Here is a 22223-nt window from a genome sequence, read left to right as displayed (position 1 = left end):
ATTTTTAGGCGCATATGCGAGTGAAAAGGCGACACTGTACAGCTCTGATGTATGCTCCATTGTCAGCGGATGATGGAACAACCATGATGTCATTGCTAAGATGTCAGTGCTTTGGGAATCTCAGCCCCGGACCGGACTGTTGCACAACCTCCACTGTTCCTCCAAGCCTGGCTCAGGAACATCACATCTCCAGGGGCACGACGAATGTAGCAGGGCAGTGTGAAAGAGACAGGAGAAGAGAGGGAGAGAGAGAGAGAGGACATGGACTATGAGGAAACAAAGGGCCCATTTTACTGTCCCTGTCTGTTGTGTAACAGATGTCAGGGTAAGGATAAGGAAAAATGCTTCATGTCAGCTGTGTGTATTTCTGGTGTTAGAGTAGGTTAAGAATTTTGTTCCAACATTTGTTGGGTTGAAATTGTTTAAGCTTTAATGTTTGTTTGTTTTTTTATCATCCTTTTTTTCAGACAGTCTAGTGTTTAATATGACTTGGCTGTTTGTAGATCTAGTTATCTTTGAAAGAATAATAACCCAAATAACAAATTTCCGGATTACATAAGTCCCCAGTGAGAGCTGTAGCTACCCAAACAAGATCTGGGACATTTGCATTAGCTGTTCAGCTAAAAAAAAAACAGATTATTTAAACATAGGCAGCAAATGTTGGACACGTAAATTGCTCTATAGGTCCTGGAAAAGTCATGGAATTTGTTTGGCAAACATTTGCAGGAGCCTTGAGATTTTGTTGAACATGTCAGTATGGCCAAAATGTAAAAAAAATACTTTTACATTTACCAGTACCTGGGATCTGAAGTAACTATAGCTCATAAACAAGGGTGAGCGGCTACAAGAAAACAGGAGGTTTATGTAACAAGAGTTATTTGTCATACAATTACATGTTATACTGTACAATTCTATGTCATGGATGTCTAAAAGTAAACATTTTTCACATATGTTCTAGGGAATGCCAGGAGGGAATGGTAAAACCTTTGGACTTTATCCATCTGGACAATATGGACACGGCTCCTCCTGGTGCTTTGAATGTCACTACAGCAACCGCAAGAGCTGAATAAGCACTGAGAGAGACCGAAGTTTCTCACCTGAGGCCTTATGTTTATCATGCCTGAGTGAAAGCTCAACCAAACCCTGAAAGATCTGTTGGTGTGCACAGCATGTGTATATAGGACCCAGTGAATGTGTGTGAGTGAAAGAAAGTGTGAAAGAGAGAGAGTGAGCTGGAGTCACTTACCTCTTTACACAGTATCTGGTGTAACTGACGTGCTATGAACTAGGGTGAGGTTGTGTGTGTGTGTGTGTGTGTGTGTGTGTGTGTGTGTGAGCTGGAACCCGCTCGACTGAGCATATGAAGGAGGACATTATTTAGTCCCTCTGTGAGATCTGGACTTTCAACCATGTGGTATTATGCTATCATGCTTTACCATTTTGCCAAGAACCTCATTGGTTTAAGAGTACGGACTGTTTAATCGTGCGTGGTGTTTCTGTGATTCTTTCTATTTATTATTAACACTGATTTCTTGTACGCTCTAACAGTGTTGTTAGAATATGCTAACAATAAATTGATTTGTACAGTATGTGTGTGAGAGTTGTCTTTAGTAACACACGGACACACACCACAAAGAGAACTTAATTAAGGACCATTGCTTGCTGATTAGAATTAGCTAATTGCCACTTGTGCTCTATTGAATTTCCACTATTCAGCTGGCAGCAAAAGCTCCCTCTGTCCCTGGCTTTAAGTTTTGTCTTTGCCAATATCCTCTGAATAGCCAGTGTTGTCAGTTCCGGACTCATTAGCTGATTAACCAGTAATATGAAGAGTTTCTAATCAAGCTATTAATATGGAACGCATTAGTCCTATGCTAAGAAGGGGGAAAACAACATCACCAGGCAGATCTGTTTAGACGCTCTGCTCAAACCTCTGACATAAACACACGCAAATAATTTCGGTGTCACGTTCACTTTATCATCTCACACATACACACGCATACATAAACAAACCCAAACAGATCGCTGTTTGTGTCGAGAGGAGACTCATAGGAGGTCTTTGTACGGAGCTCCAGGTACGCCGGAGGAGAGTCGGGGTGTTTTGGCTGTTTGTGGTTTAGGGGGAAAATACATGAATGACTGACTGAGGGAATAGCAGAGCGAGGGCATGCTGCAGCTTGTCTAAACTCCCAGGCTGCAGGTCATGTTGTTGTGCTCACATGGCACATGCCGGATGCAGGCATGCAGGAGGTTCACACTGAGAAAGGTGATGCTGATGTGATGATGTGATGTGATGACAAAAAAACACTTTTATGATGAATTTGTCATTTAAGTTCGCTATTAACAGAGGCCAACAAGTCCTTTCAAAATAAGATCCTTCCAGCGCAGGGTCATTTTTTAGGTTATCTTTATGGGTAGGTTTAATTGGCAGCATTTAAACTTAAAACTGATTAAAAATGCTAGGATTGCTTCTAGTGGTGTGTCAGGTATGTGCCTGTTTATTAAGGCTCTCTGTGGCATTGGTTGGGATGCAGAGAGAGACAATGAGTGGCCTGAAGAGACAGTGAGCGATACCTGAACCCTTTAACCCTCTCTTATACCCCTTTTTTCTCAGTACAGCAGGTGAAGAAGACTGTAGCTGTGATCTGTGCTACACCAAAGACCAAGTTGTGTACTTGCAAATAAATGCCCGTATTCCTGTGTCCAAGACCTGTGAAGACTCTTACACCGTCCTTTGCTGTTCAAAACGAGAATATTGTCTACCCCAAAAGCTGCAAATATTTTTGCCACTTACATTAAAGAGAAATAGAGACGGTCAAGACATCAGCAATTATTCCAAATACGCTGGCCCACTGAATCTGTCGTGAAACTGCTATTAGAGGCAGGGTTAAAAAATATTTCATATCTAACAGCTTTAGAGTGCTGTACTCTTGGTAAGTACAGTACTTTAAAACAGCCTTGAATATGTAAGCAATTGGGGACCCAGCATAAACCTCACCATTTGTACTTGATGTGTGTGTACTTGATACACACACACACATTCACAGAAGGGGTTCAGTCGGCTCACTGTGATTATCTGTCCAGGGGATTTTGAGTTTGCTCTAAGCACAGGTTGAGCTAATGCAATTGAGTCTGCAAGTGAATGTATTGCTAACATTGTGCTATTTGGAGCTTGTCTAAGTCTTACAAGACGAAATGTGCACATCACAGAATGTGAATGCGCATAAATAAAAGTGAATGCAACAAATGCAGTTTTGAGGTTGTCAAGCTACAGTACTCTCCAATATATATTACAGTGCAGCAGCAAGTTTATTGAAGGTATTGTACATTCATATGGGGCAGCAGAGTGGTGTAGTAGTGAGTAAGGATCCAGTATCAAGACTCCATATCAGCAAGCGTCCGTCCTGCTGAAGTGTCCTTGCGCAAGAGTGCTGTTCTGTAACTGACCCTGACCTCTGACCTCTCTAGGGGAGCAAGAGAAAAGACAATTCCCCCACAGAGATCAATAATGTGTCACATCATCATCATCAAATCAATAGGGGAACACTGTACATGAACTTCTAAAGGCTTGTAGAGTTACCATCCTCAGCTGCTCTCCTCAGTCAGTACTCGACAGCATCTTGTGAATTCTAAGAGCCAGTAGTTTATTTGAATCTATAACCCACCTGCATAAACATGTTGATTTGGGGAATAATATTGAGTAATATGAAAGACAGCCAGCGCTAACCCTGTGTGGCACAGTACCGTGGTTACCCGGCTATTCACAATCAAGAAAATTGCAACATTGAGGCATCTGGAATTTTTATGGATTCCAGTAATTCAATTTTTACTTCAACTCCAGTTTATTGCTAAGCAGCATTAATCAAATTCCTTTTTACTGGCTGCAATTTGCTGCCTGGCAACATTATCCTACTGAACATTTTATCAAGAAGCACTGGGGGATTGTTTCTTTGATCAAGGGTGCAGAGCTGGAACACAACATAACTGTCAAATAAAAAAGTTGATTAAACCTTCACCCTAACCCAAACCATACTATAACCTCACAGGAGACTTTATGCCCAACCCTAAATTTAATTAGAGACAAGGAATTTACCTATTTTGATCATGATTCTCTGGTGATTTTTGACTGTGGCTTGACCACAAAGTGAATCTTTTCATAGATAAGTAGCTGTAGAAGTGCTGAGACTGACTGGCACCCACACAGCAGCAGACAGATACCATAGAGATGGAGCAGCCACAGGGGAGTGGAGCTCTCACCTGGGGGTAGATGAAGGTATAATAATGGATCCACACTGGGATTGTTATGCACTTGGCTTTTTCCACAGCAGATGATGTCAGCCAACTGCTATTATTAATTAATGAGAGAAAAAGTAAAACCTGCCTGTAGCCTATTAATGCAGAAAGCAGCACATTGTAGTCTTTGGACACCACTTCACATACACATTATTCAAGATAACCAGAGGCCCCAGAGGCCATATATGTTGTGCTATTTCAGAATAGACACACATGGGCCAGCCAGCTACAGCTAATTAACATTTTCTCTTTTCACTTTAGCATTACAAAGTTATTAATTCTTACTATTTTAAAGACTGGATAGTGCAGACAGTCAAATATGTAACAATCCACCATGGATGACACCAGGACAGGGAGACAAAAATCTTTAATCACGTAGTTTGGATGGAAATCTACAGGCAGAGGACAAGTGTGTACCTTGCTAGCATGTTTTTCCCACTTAGCCCCGCCTTGTCACGCATATCTATTGTTGTCACAGCAACAGGGACTTTACCCACATGCAGGGACCTCACCCACATGTGGGAACCACAGAACTGGAGAACAAGTCTAGCATCAATCACTCAAAACCATGTCTGATTGCTAGTGGGATGAAAATATTATATACATATATTTATATGTTGGCTCTGTTTTAAAATTGTAGCATCAGTATTTTAATATCTCAGCCTGCCTATGTCATATGCCCCACCACCACCACACACACACACACACACACACACACACACACACCACACACACACAAACCAATCCCATCTGTCTCTCTCCACAGTTCACTGTCAGATAATGAAGGCCAATCTATGTCTCTATTATGCCCATAGGCCATTGGCTATTGGCCAATACAATGAGAGAGGGAGAGAGAGAGAGAGAGAGACTGGCTGGCTGAAGCCATGTGTAAAAGGAATGATTTCAGAACCCACTCATACTTCACACATTGATGGAAAATCTCACATCTCTGCTACAATCATTTCAATCATGCTAATCACTTCATTTAAACCTAATCTGCTTTATTAGCCAGAAAGTGAAGATGCCTCTATGGGTTTGCTGTGAAATGATGCCCGATGAATATTCAAATCAATTGGCTGACTCACCATAGGGCATCAGTTAAGTACTGAATTTCCCAGTGTGAGTAAACATGAGTCAGATAAAAGCAATGTAAATTCCATGCACATAGGGAAATTCTAAAAAAGAGAAGAGGACAGGAGCTTGGTTTTGTTTTCAATCTTGCACAACCACATTAGTTGAAAAACACCCGCGGCTTGGCAGAGAGTATGAAACTACTAAAATATGCCTAGGGACATGTAGTAGTGTGTATATGTGGTACTCAGTGATAACTTTATAATGACTTTAGCATACTTAATGGTATTTGCACAGTATCCCTCTACAATGTAGGTGAATTTTAGGTTGACAATAGGCGTGTCTCTCAGAAAAACCTATCTATTCCTAATGTAATTTTACAGACAAGAATAAACGAGAAAATGTGATAATATGATCAGTGTTGTAATTTCTGGCATTTGTTCCCAGCACAAGGCTTTTCCTATCTGACAATCTGAAAATAATTCCTCCTCCTCTTATACGAAAAAGAACATGTAATACTAGTACAAATATCACACCAAAGGTATAATATTCCTATATGTCCCTATTGGAATATGAAAGGGATATTATACTGATATGATAGGCGATAAAAAATGCCATTAAGTGCCATAAAGACACAATAAACTGAGTATTGAGGCGACCACAGACACATTATAAATCCCTATAGGAATATTCTAGGAATATTATAATGATTTTTCATTAGGGTCGCGTCCTGCATTACCAGAGAGCAGAATTAATCTCTTATGAGAGAGAGAGAGAGAGAGAGAGAGAGAGAGAGAGAGAGGAGTCCCATCTAATCGGATTATGCGACTCTACAGTTTAACCGGTTGCTGTCTCTCTCCGCCCTGCATGGGACGGTCGCGCGTGTGTGTGTGTGCGAGTTTTACTTTCTACTGTAGCTCCACTTAATTATCGCAAACAAGAAACCCATTTCGATTCATCTGTTCTGGGGTCGGATTACTGGAACTGCGACACCAGTTTGGTTTCATTTTGGGGGCACAACGAGAGAGGAAATTCCACTTTACCATCTCACTTGATGGGACGTTTTTGGCTCGGACGGGCTTTACTGTGAGCGACTCTCCGGAGATGGGTGATGTTGGCACTGGCTGCCTAATGCCTATATGTTGAAGATAATCGCACGCGTACAGGCTCACATAGGAGATATGATTGGGATTTCTGTGGGCTCCCGCTTTTAATTCACTTTTTTTGCGCGATAGGAAGTTTGACTCCGCGTTGGTCTTGGAGAGACAGCCAGTCCCATGCCCACGCCCCGCGGCCCAGGCTCCTCTCTACCCCCGAGGACAGTGCCCTAGGCCCGGGGGTTAGATGGTGCTGATCACGGACGACAGGGATGGAGGAGGCTCCTCGTCGGTCCGAGTCAGGCACCTCCAGCAGCAGCAGAAAGCCGGGGGCAGCATCGCTCAGGTCCACCCGGCCATAACCCAGGAGCCGCCGTCCACCTCCGACGACGACTACCTGGGCTCCTGCGAAGATGACGAAGACGAGGACGAAGATGAGGAGGAGGAAGACGACGAGTTCGAGGAGATTGATTTCGAGGACTTGGACGATGCGCGGAGCATCGCGTCGGACGACTCCTTCTACCCGCCGGATGATGTGTTCGCGGACTCGGAGCGCACGCCGTCCCCGGAGCGCCCGGAGCCCCTGTCCTTCTTCCAGGCGTGCTGCACCAACAACGCGGCTATCGTCCGGATCATGATACGTCAGGGAGTGAGAGCGGAGGACGTGAAGGAGGCCGACAGGAATAACAGGGTATGTGTGTGTGTAGGCGAACTTCAAAGTACTCTCTAAAACTTTTTCTCTACTGTTGGCTTCAGTAGCCCATGCTCTGATAGCAAGTCTCCCTTCTTCCCCTTCTATGCGCAGCCTCGACTTGAGAAATAAGGCTGTTTTAAGAAAACGACGAAAGTTGTAATAATAAAAAGAACACAAATGTTAAGAAATAGTTTATTTTTTGAATCATCAATAATTAAATGTTACTCTTCTACGAAGTGCTATTGTAGAACAGTAGCTAAACACATTGGTTGCTACATAGGCTAAGGGACACATGTGCCGGTATGAGTGGGGATTCCCTCAGCACATGAATATTTAAATTAACTGTTATGCACATGGTTATGCAGCACGTTTATTTTAGAGGCGCTCAAATGGGACTGAGCCAATCAGAGGCGAAGACCGGGACTATCCATTTCATCAGTTTGGTTTTGGTTTGGCCACAGCGCACAGACACACACACACACACACACACACACACACACACACACACACACACACACATTACGAAAATCAGTCTGCAATATCCGTGCGCCCTGTCAAAGGACCAGTGTCAAGCCAGCCAGAACATAAAATATAATTTCCGGTTAAAAAATTTCAGAATAAAACCCAACATAACGTTTTTTGAGAAATGCAAAATATGAGGAAGAATAGTAACTGAAAATGCATTTTTTACTTTCCTATGGGGCTGATATTGGATTTTTATTAACTGAACATGTCATGGGCCAGGCTGTCATCCACTGCTGATATGATGGAGGTTCCCTGATTAGGCTACTTATTCTTTTTTTTCCCCAAATGTGACTCTTTTTACATTTTTATTTCAAAAGCAAAACAGATTGTTTAGGGATGGTTAAAGAGCAGAGACATTTTATTCGATTGCTTTCCCTCTCACAGCTAGATTAACAGGAGGGGCGAGGTCCTTGTCATGTTTAAGGTTGTGGTTCAGCAGCTGAATTGGCCTATGTGGCTGGTATGTGTAGCTACTATTGGTACCAGACATTAAATGAACAGACCTTCAACTACCATTCAGCCCCCATCACCATCCTGCCACTCCTTGCAACAAGTTCAGTGAACCCGCCTCAGATTCACTTGAAATGATTGGGTCTGAGCGCGCTGTGGTGGCTTAATGCTTTCCAGGCCTTGGGAAAGTGCCTGGTCTGATCTCTGTTTAATACCTTTATGTCACGTGGAAGACATTGTGATTTACAGTGCCATGAACGCATGTTGGCTCACCTCAATGAGAATTCAACAATGTATCTCTGACTCTCACTTAACTGCACCAATTCTACAAATGTATTTAAAAGCTGTGGCTTTGAGGTGTGTCGTTTTTACAGTCAATTTCCAGTTTAGAAATGGGTTTAATACAGTATTGTATAGACAGAGTTCTACCAGGTTGCAAATGGGCTTTACAATGTCACATTTTAAACATCTTTTTGAACGAATTTGGCTGTGAGAGTCAGTGGGTAAACACATTAGCCATCGTGCTTGAGATGATGGTATTAGTGTGGAAGCACATACTGAGAGCAATTTGAACAGTCTGTTGATGACACAAGCATTTTAAAAACTAAATCCATAATAGGGATACCAGGATATACAGGGGAAGTCATATCAGATTAAAAACCAATATCAACAGCCATATGTTGTATGTCAGAAATCAAAACGAAGCAACTTGATTTTCTGCCCTTTTCACACAAAGCAGGTTAGATCTCTCAAATGGAGGAAAAACTGATTATATTTCAATTCTTTTTTTGTCCATGACTCCAAACCAATTGTCTTAATTCACTTTGTTCAGTAAAAGTAATGTATCAAATCAGTTACTGGCCAATACAGAAAGCTCTTAAAGTGATCTGAATTTTTATCGGCATAGAATATATTTGTCCTTATGTTTCACTTCACTCCTGCCAGAGAACTGGAGAACTGCAGCCCAGGGCAAAGAGCTCAACCCATAATAATTGAAAGCTAGACCTCATTCATTTGGACATGTGGCTGGCAGTAATTGAATCAGCTGGCAATGACTAAGCTGATCTGGAGCCATCTCCTTTTTAATGTACGTCGTGGTGTCTCAGTGTATTTGTGGTACGTTCATTTTTTTAACCTTTATTTATCCTGGGAAAGTTGACTGAGCATTCTTGCTCTTTTCCAGCACCGTCCAGCTAAATATTCACACACTTCCATGCCTTCACTACTGAGAGCTGCCCAGTACAACCACACTCTTCTACTGGTGGCCACTGGGCAGCTCCACTGGATCAGTATGGGGCTAAGTGCCTTGCTTAAAGGCACCTTGATTGTAGTTGCTGAGAGGTGAAAGGAGAGTTCACTTTCCCTACTCACATTTTCCCTGCCAGTCTGTGGATTTGAACCAGTGACCTTCCAGTCACAAGCCTGTGTCTCTAACCTTGAGGCTTCCCCTCTGTCTCTCTTCCACTCTTTCTTCTTCCTTCCCTCTCATTGCCTCTCTCTCCCTTTATCTAAGCATGGGGTCTGTAATCAATGATGAGGTATGAGGTCATGGGAAGGAAGAGTAGGAATTACACCATCGGAATGTCAGGATTCCTGCTGAATGTCTCTTCTCTTCTCTTCTCTTCTCTTCTCTTCTCTTCTCTTCTCTTCTCTTCACTTCTCTTTTCTTTTCTTTTCTTTTCTTTTCTTCTCTATCTATCTATCTAGGCTTAGATTTCCCTATGCTTTAGTATTTATTGGCTGTATACAAATTCTGTGTGTGCGAGTGTTTGTGTTTTATGTTTTAATGTGAGCATGATATGAAAGGGAGAGCGACGCACACATAAATACACACACACACACACACACACACACACACACACACACGCACACAGTCACAAACAGCGTAAGGGCAAAGGTGCCTGAGGACACTGGGATTAATCTGGTGTGCACCACAAAACACATGCCTGTGTGTGTATGTACTGTATGTGGCTGAGTGAAAGAGAGTAAGGCAGACAGAGAAAGAGAGTGCGTGTGTGTGCAGTTGCATGTTTGCCAATCAACACCTTATAACCAGGATGTGTGCTTGTGCATAGACTACTGCATTCACAATCCACTTTGTTATGCTGCGTGACCCCTGGGATGGAAGTGACGCTGTGTGCACACGCTCAGAGAGACAATATGTGTGAAAGAACACATCGATTGGAAGCACATGTTCATATGAATCTGTTATACTCATTAGTGTATGTGTGTGTGTGTGTGTGTGTGTGTGTGTGTGTGTGACTTCAACATCCCGTTACAGATGTCTGCATCCTCACATACGCACACAGCTCGACAATGAGTCGAGACAGAGAGGGTGTGACATTCCAGGATGGATTTGGTCACATTTACACCATCTCCTCTTCCTGGCATGCACAGTTTATATGGAGATGTTCAGTACTGTAACCTCATGATGCAGGAAGACAAGAGGACTGGAGGTTGTGTTCAATTTATATGTAGAAAATATTAGGATTAGTACAGTTTCACTCCCTTTTGCACACTTCATGTTTCAATTGTCTAGAGGCTGAAAAATCCTTCAACTCCATATACCTTCCCTCTCCTGATTGAAGTGGATTAAATAGGTGGAATCAATAAGCGAGAATAGCTTTAACATGGATTCATCTGGTTCATCTATTTCAATATGGTAAGATGTTTGTGGACTGCCTGTTGTCCTTGGTTGACAAAATTTAACACTGTCTAGGTCAGATTTTCCACATTTAAAAAATACTGAATAATGGAATTCCGTGTTTTTTTGTGTTTTTTTGTGTTTTTTCCAATTTGATATGAGGTATTTTGGAAGTAGACTCTTCATTTGAATCAGCTGCTCTACAGTTTCTAAAAATCAGATAAGTGGTCAGGCTACATACTCATCATCGTCCTATGTGGGTCAGACACAGATGTTTTGATGTGTGTGCTGCGATAAGTTGCGAAAAACAAGAACGTCAGCTCTGTGCACCAAAGTATCCACAAGGCTCTGTTTGGCTCCGGGTTCCCTAGTCAACGCCTCATCACATCATATCAGTATGGCCCAGAAAGAGGTTGCATGAGAGAAAGTTAAGCAAACATCAGTGATCCCTCATATGGATAAAATGTCTGCGTCATCACATGGATTAAGATTAAGACGTACAGAGGAGGCAGAAAAATAAGCAGAACAGCCCAAAGCAACATTTCATAAAACAAATCCTTTATGATACATAACAGGAAAGACAAAAGAACAAAGAATTCAAAAAGGAAAATAGCCATTTATCAGTTCAGAAAGAATGTTTAGAAACAAGCAGGAAAAGAAACCAGTACCAGTTGTTTTCAAACCTATCTTGAAGCCCACATTTTCAAAATATGTTTCCCCATGACTCGAGACTGATTTTGCAGGCTTCTGAGCAGGCTTATCCAACAAAATGTAAATTTTTTTAGGCTGAAAGATTAGTGGCTTAAAGTGTAGCTGATAACTTTTGCTATTATTTTTTTCCAGCATGATTTGGATACCCATTTGAATCTTCTTGCAAACCCATCTTTTGGTCCCAACCCAGCCATTGCAGTGCGTTTATATGCTGAAACTTGACCAATTGGAATAGTCCACAAGATAAGACAAGCCGGACTACACAGTGTTGACATAAACAGACAGAGTTCATATCCTGTTCCCTCAGAAGCCAGGGAGGAGCAGTCCATGTTTCAACTAAACACAAAGTGCTAAATTTAGCAACAAACTTAACAATGGAAGCCCATTATAGGTTATACAGACACTTGTATTTCATTTTCCTAGCAAGTGATTAGGATAATTATACATGACTTCAATGTCAGAATCTCCAGAATCCCTGTGTTCTCATTGTGAATTCTGGCATGATGGATGGGATTTCGACAAGCTATTATTGGACATTATGTTGTAAATTTATCACAGATGTATGGCTGTCCAAGGGGAAACCAGCTTGTTTGACTTTTTGGAAATGTGTGTGTTGAGGCTTTTCATGTTGTCTATCAGATTAATACCAGTGTCCTCAGGCATCTCTGACCTTACCCTGTTTGGGAGTGAGAGTGTGTGTGTGTGTGTGTGTGTGTGTGTGTGTTTTATTGAGTTTTCATGTGAGCATGACAGACAGCTTATCCGGTTCACTGAGAGAGAGACACACAAACACACACACACACGCTCACATGCGCGCACACACACACACACACACACCCTCTCTCTCTCTCTCTCACACACACACACGCACACACACCCTCTCTCTCTCTCTCTCTCTCTCTCTCTCACTCTCGCTTTCTCTCTCACACACACACACCCTCTCTCTCTCTCTCACACACACACACACACACACACACACACACACACACACACACACACACAGAATCCAATCAACTCAAATGAGGCCATCCTGCTCCTAACTCTGTTACCTCTTCTCTCTCTCTCTCTCTCTCTCTCTCTCTCTCTCTCTAGCACACAGAACTGTATCAAATTTTCCAGACAGGGTGGGGTCAGGTGACAGATCAGGACAAATACAGTATGTTGCAGCTACAGCAGCCGAGGCAACAGGCGACAAAGTCAACCCATAGACTGGCAGACAGATAACTGAGCGACAGACAGATCGACCATCAGACAGACAGACAGGCAGACAGACAGACTGACTGAGGCACAGGCAGGGAGAGGCAGAAATTTGGCAGAGGCAGATGGTAGCAAGGTTGATGCTGCTGGCAAATACAGATGAGTGGAAAAATCAAACGGACAGTCGTACACATCTGATTTGATACAGCCATGCGAATATGGAGCTGCAGACAGAAAGACAGTTCACAGGCAAGCAGGCAGGCTATTGACAGAAACATAGCTTAGTGTGTGTGTGTGTGTGTGTGTGTGTGTGTGTGTGTGCGAGAGACACAGCCTGGAGTGTGTTTGCATGGGCGTGTGTGTCCTTGAACACAGAGGCATACTGTAAAATGCATACGAATGAGACAGTTTGTACTTGGTTCATGCAGGCTGCAGTGATACAAGATTTCTGCAGGACTCTCATGATTTGTAGCATTGAGTATAGCATGTATGACTTTCTGACAGACAGACCTCAGACAGTGAGAGTAGATACCAGCTACTCATCTACCATAGTTCTCAACACAGGAACACCGCAGGGTTGTTGCCTTAGTCCCTTACTCTACAGTCTGTTCACATATGACTGTGTTGCCAAATATCATAATAACAGCATTGTGAAATTCGCGGACGACACCACGGTGATTGGACTGATAAATGACAACAATGAGGACTCCTATAGGAAAGAGGTGAGGGACCTATCCATATGGTGTCAAGACAACAACCTCTCCCTAAATTATGAGAAAACAAAGGAGATAATTGTTGATTTTAGGAAGTCTAGCCACCAGTTTACATCAATGATGTCCCTGTTGAAACTGTGAATAACTTCAGATTCTTAGGCATTCAGATCTCAGACTCCCTCTCCTGGTCTCTAAACACCAGTTTTGTCATTAAGAAGGCACAACAGAGACTATACTTTCTGCGATGCCTTAAAAAATATGGAATGTCCACAAAGACCCTAAATTTCTACCCCGGGCTACCATAGAGAGCATCCTTACTGGAGGCATACTGGTGTGGTTTGGCAACCTGACTGAACTAGACCACAAACAACTGAGGAGGACAGTAAAAACGGCTTCAAAAATCATAGGAACACCACTGCCACAGATTCAGGACATTTACACCTCCCACTGTAGAAGGCAGCCACCCAGCACATGGTCTGTTCTCATTCCTTCCCTCAGGAAAAGCCACCTCAAAGACAGTTTTTACCCCCAGGCGGTTAGATTACTGAACAGTAGCACTTTACATAACTCATAGTGATTATTATTTGTGGAATCTCTTATTTATTGTTTCTGTTTTTTTATTTATTCTTATTTATATATAGTTTTTAAGGGCTGAGATAGAGCCAGGGCAGATGCATTTAATTGCATTTGAATGTACATTGTACTTTTTAAATGTATGTGACAATAAACTTGAACTTGAACTTGAGTTCCAAACAGGATTCTACAAATTGTTTAATAAGACAATAATTACTTGGAGAGAAAAAATGCACTCTGGGTAAATGCTCTTTAGGGAATCAAAAAGTTGTTGATTTTAGGGGAGAATTTCCAGCAGGTTAGCAATCACACAATTTGCTAGACAGGGTTGGGAATCTTACATCATAGATTTTCACAGAGGTTTCCCGTTGGCTGGGATGCTAACCTGGTTGTTTGTTATTTGATGATATTGTAGGCCTAGGTATTTCATAGTAGATGCCTTTTCGTTAGCCAGCCTCCAGCCCCCATCAATAAGAACCACAATGGAAATGAGCTTTTGAGCTTCTTGTGTTTTTCTGGAGAGTCTTTTTATTCAGCACTATATCATTTTCTTCTGACTCAAACGTCTTATTTCATGTTTTTTAATGATTATCAAATACATTTTGCTCACTTTGATGTTGAAACTCTGTGAGAAATCAAGTGTTGATCCACTTTTTAATAACTAATCAAACTGCAGGGCAGGCTCAGCTCTTGCATCATTGTTGACAAGTCATTGGCAACATTTCCAAGCTGTTGACCAAAATACACATTGGATGATCATTGGCTAGGTTGATATGATGTGCAGGGTATGGACAAAACAATGCGACAGTAAACCCGCAAATGATGAAGTCCCCATCTTGGACAATCAGTAACAAATATGTCACCTCATTTCAAACTGTAATGGTAGTTTGCCCTTTGGCCAGTCAGTGTAATTTTTAATGTTGGAAAGCAGTGATGAGATGAATCATGTCCCCAAGTTTCGTCCAAATGTGATCAGTGGGGTCCGAGATACTGTGTGTGACGGATGGACAGACGAGCCGGGGCCGATGGGGGACAACAACACACCAAAACAAACCCCCCCAGTCAAAGATTGTGATGGTCCTGTAGTGGCGGGGGGGCATTTCCTGGCATGCAAGCCTGTGGCAGCAGGTAAACCCATCTAAACTTTCAGTTTATCCAATTCCAATTTTGTGAAATACAGTTTAGCAACTTTTTCAGCAGGAGTGGGATGAGGAGGATCACGGGCTGTAAGCAGCAGAGTGGACCCACATCAGAGGACAACTGGGACAGAGCTAATGAAATGCCCCTTATGATCATTTGCGTCCATTATGCAATCCATTTTGAAATGGAAACTGAAAATTGAACATTGATGTTACAGGCTACTGCTATCTGTGAGCCATTGTATTCCAAATCCCATTACAGCATTTCGACATTACCGGCTGACTGAGACATTGAACAATAACAAATAATGTGTGTGATGTGGAATCCAGTGTGGAGCGGTGGAGCGGCAGCATATTGCACGTTGTATATTGTATGATATTCTTTGAATTTTCAAATCAAATTAATTAATCAATGCTAACGTGGAGACGCTGGAAATAATGTTTTATTGATCTGAGCTGGCGTCCACAAAACAAGATGCATTTGGGAAGAAGCTGGTCTATGAGTGGAAACTGGGATGTGAAGCCTGTGTTTAGTGTGTGGTTACAAGGCATTTTGAGGGGTACACTGGATATTATGTCACTCTCATCAGAACATATTATTATCTGCATTTCCTATACTAACTATAGACATACACAGGCCACCCGGGTATGAGCTAACTCGTTCATGATGCTACCAGACTCTCTTTAGGCCTGTAGAGTTACACTTAGTAATTCTCACTATTTTACACTGTTTTACACCGACAGCAGAGGCAAACAAATATGTAAAAGTTTGACATGGGTGTCATCAGACTTTGCTTCTTACTTGGGCAGGAGTGTAATCCTGCTGTAGAGCATCAAACAAGAGAACATTAAGAAAGACAGAGGTGGACAGATCAATAACTGTCATTTTCTTTCGCATTCACCCATTGGATCTATCACTTCACCTCAATCTGTACTCTCTCTCTCTCTCTCTCTCTCTCTCTCTCTCTCTCTGTCAGTAGGTGGCTGATAAGACTAAGCCTTTCTATTTCGAGCTCTGGATATTCCCCAGATTACTTAGTTGAGTGTGTGTGTGTGTGTGTCTGTGTGTGTGTGTGTGTGTGTGTGTGTGTGAGTGTGTGTGTGTGTGTGTGAGTGTGTGTGTGTGTGTGTGTGTGTGTGTGTAGGGCCTAATAATAAGCTGACCAGATTTCAGGTGTGTGTGTGTGTGTGTGTCTCTGTGTGTGTGTTTGCGCACACACGTGTGTGTTTAGATCTATACAGCGAATAAGTATGCATCAGAACCCACTGACCTTCAGCTAAATCTAAGTCTTACTTAGTAAGGTAAATATGCAGACAACACTCTAGCATTGACTACAATTTAGGAATTTGCTTTAATATATTTCAGTTAGAGCCTGACTGATATGTCATATATCGGTGTGGCACTGATATTGCTATTTGTTCCACTGATAATGCACTGGAAAGATTTTAAAAAAAGAAATTCAATTTTGGCACAATGACTTATGATTATATTTAAGATTTTCACGTTTACTATGCATTACACCGTTGATCAGAAAGTACAACTTCTGACCAAGATTAAAAAAATACCTATGTGTTGGATTTGAGTGAGACCCAAAAATCTTTTATCATCAGAGTGTGTTTTGGTCATCTGCATGGAAAAATAACCCAGCGCACCACGGGGCAGTTTGGGCTGAGGTCAAACTCACATACTTTACAAGCCATTCGGGATGTATCATGAAAGCAAAGGCCTGGAATGAAAAACTTACTTCCATCAAAGGGGAATTCGGAGCTGCTTACTTAAACTTGGGGGGTAAAACCTCTGAATATTTTGTGAGGGCAGCTGAAATCCACTGCAACGGAACAGAACAGATTACGGTCGGGGGGGACATATGTCCGTCAGCATAACATAATTAAAGCTTTAAAACTGCCCTAGTCTGCATCTTCATTTGGCCTACATACAAAACAACCTAATCCCCCCCGAAAACTATTGGTGAGGCCTTGTATGTTTGTACCACAGTCTCTCTGGTGCTTGCAGTCTCTCTCTCTCACTCTCTCTCTCACTCTCTCTCTCTCACACACACACACAAATTCACACACACCCATCCATCCCTGGAAATAGCTCTCTTGATTGTTTCAGTGTTGTTGCGCTGCCGGGACCTGCTGTTATTTTTATCCCTCTAGCCTTGGACCCAGTCGATGGGTGGTTAATATTGTGTTGTACATGATTGCCTTTTTGCCCTTCTGTGTGTCTATGCACGTGCGTGCCATGTGTGCGTGTGTATAACTGTGTTTTTTTCCCCATTATGGGCATTTAGCTGTCGCTCTTATTTCAAATTCTTCAATTGGCAACATTGCCAGCAGCCACTAGTAAGGAGTGCAAGGATCAAAACTACAGCGCCCAGACAATAGGTGTAACAAATATTCCTGTGTAAGATAGAAATGTGTTAAATAGAGAATTAAGAGCCTGGGAGAAAAATGTATAGAAAAGTTTTGTGCCTGTGTGTGTGCGCGTGCGTGTGTGTAAAAATGTTCACAGAGAAAATAGGACACTGTCTGACAACTGAGATTGCTCCAGACATGCTGCAGGGCATGCTGCTAAACTACATCACAGCAAGGCTGGAGGCTTGCCAAGAATCTGTGTGTGTGTGTGTGTGTGTGAGAGAGAGAGAGAGAGAGAGAGAGAGAGAGAGAGACTGTGTGTATGTGTGTGTGTGTCTAACCAGATAGATATCTGGATCGGTGCCAGGGTTAGTGAACTTATTCCAACTAATCCGGCAGTTACTCCTCAGACCTTTGTCCACCTCTTCCCCTTAAACCTCTGAGGGGCTGGCAGCACTAATATGGCCACATCTCCTTCTGGCTGGCAGGCTGACGCGCTTTAGCCAAAAGTGAAAGTTTGGGTTTTTTGCCTGGCAGGGGAAACCACCACATACTGTAAACGTGCTGTAAATACTGCACAGCCTTGCTTCACTGAGCTTCAAATGAACCAAACCAACCAAAAAAGCCTCATCACTACATTTGAATATGAGACAGTTTGTTCAGTCTGATAAAATAAACATGAATGAAGGCAGTGGGGCAATCTTAGCACAGGCAACACTCAGACAAGAAGCTTTATTGGATAATTTATTAGACTTAAGTTTTGGTTATATTATGTTCTTGAAAACTTTGACTGTTAGACAAATTGACAAATTTCTCCAGCCATCAAAGCTCAAAAGTCCAATAAATTACTTCATATACAAAAGTCAGTCGAGGGGTTCCAGCAGGGGGTGCCATAAGCATTTACCGATTCAGCAAAAAAATCACATATTGGCATTAGCTGATGTTGGTACAGCCTTGACCCTGGTTAGATCCAACAAATCTAACTTATATGTTATGCAAATTTCTATCTTCATGTAAGGTGACGCATAACTGAGACATTCTGCAGCGTGCTTAAATTTGCGTGAGATGTTTATGTCGGCATTTTGCATCTGGTTCTGTTACTTGTGCTTCTCTGAGTGATGATATTGTTTGTAATTATGTGTGCGTACATGCATGCATCAATCGCTCTCCTTGCAGACACACTGTCAGTACATATTTGTATGTGCGTGTGTGTGTGTGTGCGAGTGGGCGGTAGATGCGGGGGCGGTTGGCACAAACTTTGTAAACTTCGTATAAACCTTTAGGCATCCTCTCCACCACTCTTTAGTCATTATTATATTTCTTCATTTCAGTGAAAGGAGAACTTTTGATAATAGTCAGACCGAGTTTTAGAAGAATAATTCACTGGTGTAACAGCGTGCCTCGAATCCAAGACTATAAAAAACTCATGTTGCTAGACTGTGCAAAGCATCAAATAGAAGAGTTTATTAGCTCTGCGTGTGAAGAGAACATAATGTCACGGAAGCAGGTTCACGCATCAAGGCGGCTCATGGAGCACCAACTATGGAACAAATTGTAATAACTTATTTTTAACACCGCACTACCTTACTCTCCCCAGCAAAGTTTGAATTTACACAGGAAGTCTGATTTTGTATTCTTTATGGCACATGTCTAATATTCTCATGGCTCTAAAAACAAACACAAAAATAAATATCTTTCAGTTTCTTTACGCAATTGTGCTGCAGACTTAAAATCAGATATTTATGGCTGTTTAAATCCAGCCAAAGACATAAATCCATGAAACTAATGAGTGTAACTTCAACATGTTAATCAAACTCCAGCCTTAGAGTCATTTGCACAGCAGTTGGCAAAAACTCTGCCGTGGAGGTGACTGATAGCTGATAGTTAAAATATCATTCAATTATCATATCTGTGCTGGCATACTTCTGTGTTTGTGAAAGGCAAGCAGATGTCGATGTTTGCTTCAGTGAATGGCTGATCAACACCCCACCACACCCCAACATCTATTTTCCCTCCCTCTCATCCCTGGGAGAATATGGTAAATAAACAAAAAGAACAGTTGTTGATGGTATCGGAAAGGAGCTCTCTGGAAAACAAGGGAATATATTATAATGTAGATTGATATGGCTTCTATTTATCAGTAAAATAATGCGAACAACAGGAGCCGTATACTTCCAACTTTTTCAGGTGACAAAACCCTATATTTAGCTGCCACATGTTGGTTAGGCCTACATGCCTTCATCGGGGTATGCAGGCCAAAGCTAAGGCAGTTAGGTCAAAATGGCTCTTTAAGCCTGATAAGTAAAAGGGTTTCATATTTTTTTATATAATAACAAAAGGTTGACGTGGTTATTGTTTGGAGAATGGCTCTTGATTGTCACATTTTCAGTGATTTTTAGCTATTGACAATCTTGATTAGAATATAGTAGACTTTGCACATCCAAATGTGTGATGAAGAGTGATGAGAGTGATGAAATTGGAGAAATGATAAAGGTAAAGATTGTCCAAGGTCCCCCCATGTTTTCCTCTATTTCAAAACCCTGACCTGTCTGGTGACATGTATATTTTTTCTCAGGAAGAAATATGAAGAAGCAAATTCTTACGTACGGTGTGTGTGTAAAGTGTCCATTAAGAGCTCTAAGTTCCTAAATTCCCCTCGGAGCTCTCTCTCTCCCTCCGTCTGCTTCTCCTTCTCCTCCTCCCTCACCTTCCCCTCCCTCCCACCACCACCATCTCTCCTCTCTCTCTGCTGGTAAACTTGTTTGTTTTGGCTGATGAAGTGTGCGCCTTCCGGAAAGTACCCGACTTTTACAGGAGTTTCCAGGCACACACATTCCCGAACTCAACACACACACACACACACAGCCTACACTGATGCTATACGAACGTACACACACATAAAAGGGCACCTATCCTCGCATGAAGACACACACACACACACACACACACGGGCGCACGAAGACATATTCAAAAGCACACAACATCAGAGAGGGAGACAGCTTATTTTTCCAGCAAGTTCAAGACGGTTCAGCTCTCTGTGAAAACACAACAGATGTCATATTTATTCGCTGATATTAGTTTTGGAAGATGCACAAAGGTTCCCCTGGTCTTGAGGAATCCTAGTGACACTGGCCTGATCACATTTCTCTTCATGATAGTTCCCATCTGTCAGCACTTTAAACATGCAACCTCCTTTAGCAAGTGTTTTTCCCAGCATTTTTTTTTTTGCTGATGCTTAACTTTGGTCCCTCTCTCTCTCTCTCTCTCTCTCTCTCTCTCTCCCCCCCCCCCTCTCTTCTTTGAACTCCTCCGTCTCTATTCCCTGCCTGTCTCTGTCTCAGATAGGGCTGCTGGTGGCATGTTACCAAGGTTACGTGGATGTCGTCATAGCGCTGTCCCAGTGTCCGAATCTGGATGTCAACTGGCAGGACAGCGAGGGGAACACCGCCCTCATCACTGCCGCGCAGGCAGGTAGGACACACACACACACACACACACACACACGCACACACAGACACACGCACACACACACACACACACACACACACACACACACAGACACACGCACACACAGACACACGCACACACACACGCTGGTTCACAGTATGAACACATGCATGCACAGATTCAGATAGATAGAGGCAGCTGGGCACTCCTTCCAACACTGGTGAACATGTAAACAACTGTACTCATCCCCAGGCATGCATGTGATTAGAACATATGCTTATGCACATACATACAGCTGTGCACAAAAACACACTTCAGGACTTCACAGCACTCTGACTGCATCTCCCTTCCTTTATATCATTTTCTTCACCTCTGTTTTTTCTCTCCTCCATCCCTTCTCTCATTAACTTTTTACCATGACTGTACTTAATCCCTTTTTTTTCTGTCACTCTTTCCCCCTCTCTTTCCTTCTCCATTTCTAACCCCCATTTTGTGGCTTCTTCACTCTACTGGAATGCATCTGCATTAGTCAATCCACATATATGTATGTATGATACATAGATCCACATATTGATCTGATTGCAGGCTATCCACATGCATCTGGTAGAATGTATATTTCTATAGTGGCTATGAGGAGACAAAAACAATATGTTTTCAAGTCAGCCTATTTTGAATTCATAGCTTATGCTTAAAGCATGGTGGGTATAGCTTGTTCATGGTGGACTGAAAAAAAAACCCCTCATATTACATATTACATATTGATATTTGGAGGGAGGAAAACATTCAAAAACTGCTGAGAAGTTGCATGAAAAACAGGCATATATATGCAGTTCTATCGATTACATAGTGCGGGTCAAGCCTAAGATTTCTGGAATTGAAGTGATCAGAGAGGACAAGACATAAGAATGCAGATCTTGTCCATCCAGAACGTGGTTGGCTAGTGTGAATGAGCCTTAAGACTTCACAGACTTACTGTATATACTGTGAACTTACTACTGTCCCTCCATCTACTCTCCAAGGCCACATAACGATCACCAACTACCTGCTGAACTACTACTCTGGGTTGGACATAGAGAGGAGAAACTGCCACGGCTTCACCGCCCTGATGAAGGCTGCCATGCAGGGCCGGATAGAGTGTGTGCGCTCACTCATGATGGCAGGTGAGGGAATGTAAATAAACATATACATGCACTGAACGTACAAAATATTAGGCTCACTTGCTCTTGTCATGAAGCACACGGATGAGGTGAATCCAGGTAAAACCCTTTATCCCGTGTAGATTTCCCTTATTAAATCCAAACACAGAGGAGG

General features: G+C 42.3%; 1 protein-coding gene across 1 annotated transcript; it reads left to right on the top strand.

Annotated features, from left to right (window-relative positions):
- Positions 1–6527: 6527 nt before the first annotated feature.
- Positions 6528–22072, top strand: LOC139639074 (ankyrin repeat domain-containing protein 33B-like; the record flags this gene model as incomplete). The annotated part of the gene is made up of 3 exons (XM_071513139.1): positions 6528–7152; positions 20807–20936; positions 21932–22072. Coding segments are annotated over exons 1-3 (715 nt in total), but the record flags the coding sequence as incomplete, so codon positions are not given.
- Between the last annotated feature and the right edge of the window lie 151 nt (positions 22073–22223).

Source organism: Centroberyx affinis, unplaced genomic scaffold (assembly GCF_046629955.1).
Source record: "Centroberyx affinis isolate AG114_WGS23_722 - 3 ecotype Tasmania unplaced genomic scaffold, CSIRO-AGI_Caff_v1 ptg006791l_1, whole genome shotgun sequence".
Classification (NCBI taxonomy): Eukaryota; Metazoa; Chordata; class Actinopteri; order Beryciformes; family Berycidae; genus Centroberyx; species Centroberyx affinis.
Note: the sequence above shows the minus strand (reverse complement) of the source record. Positions and strands in the feature narration are given on the sequence as shown.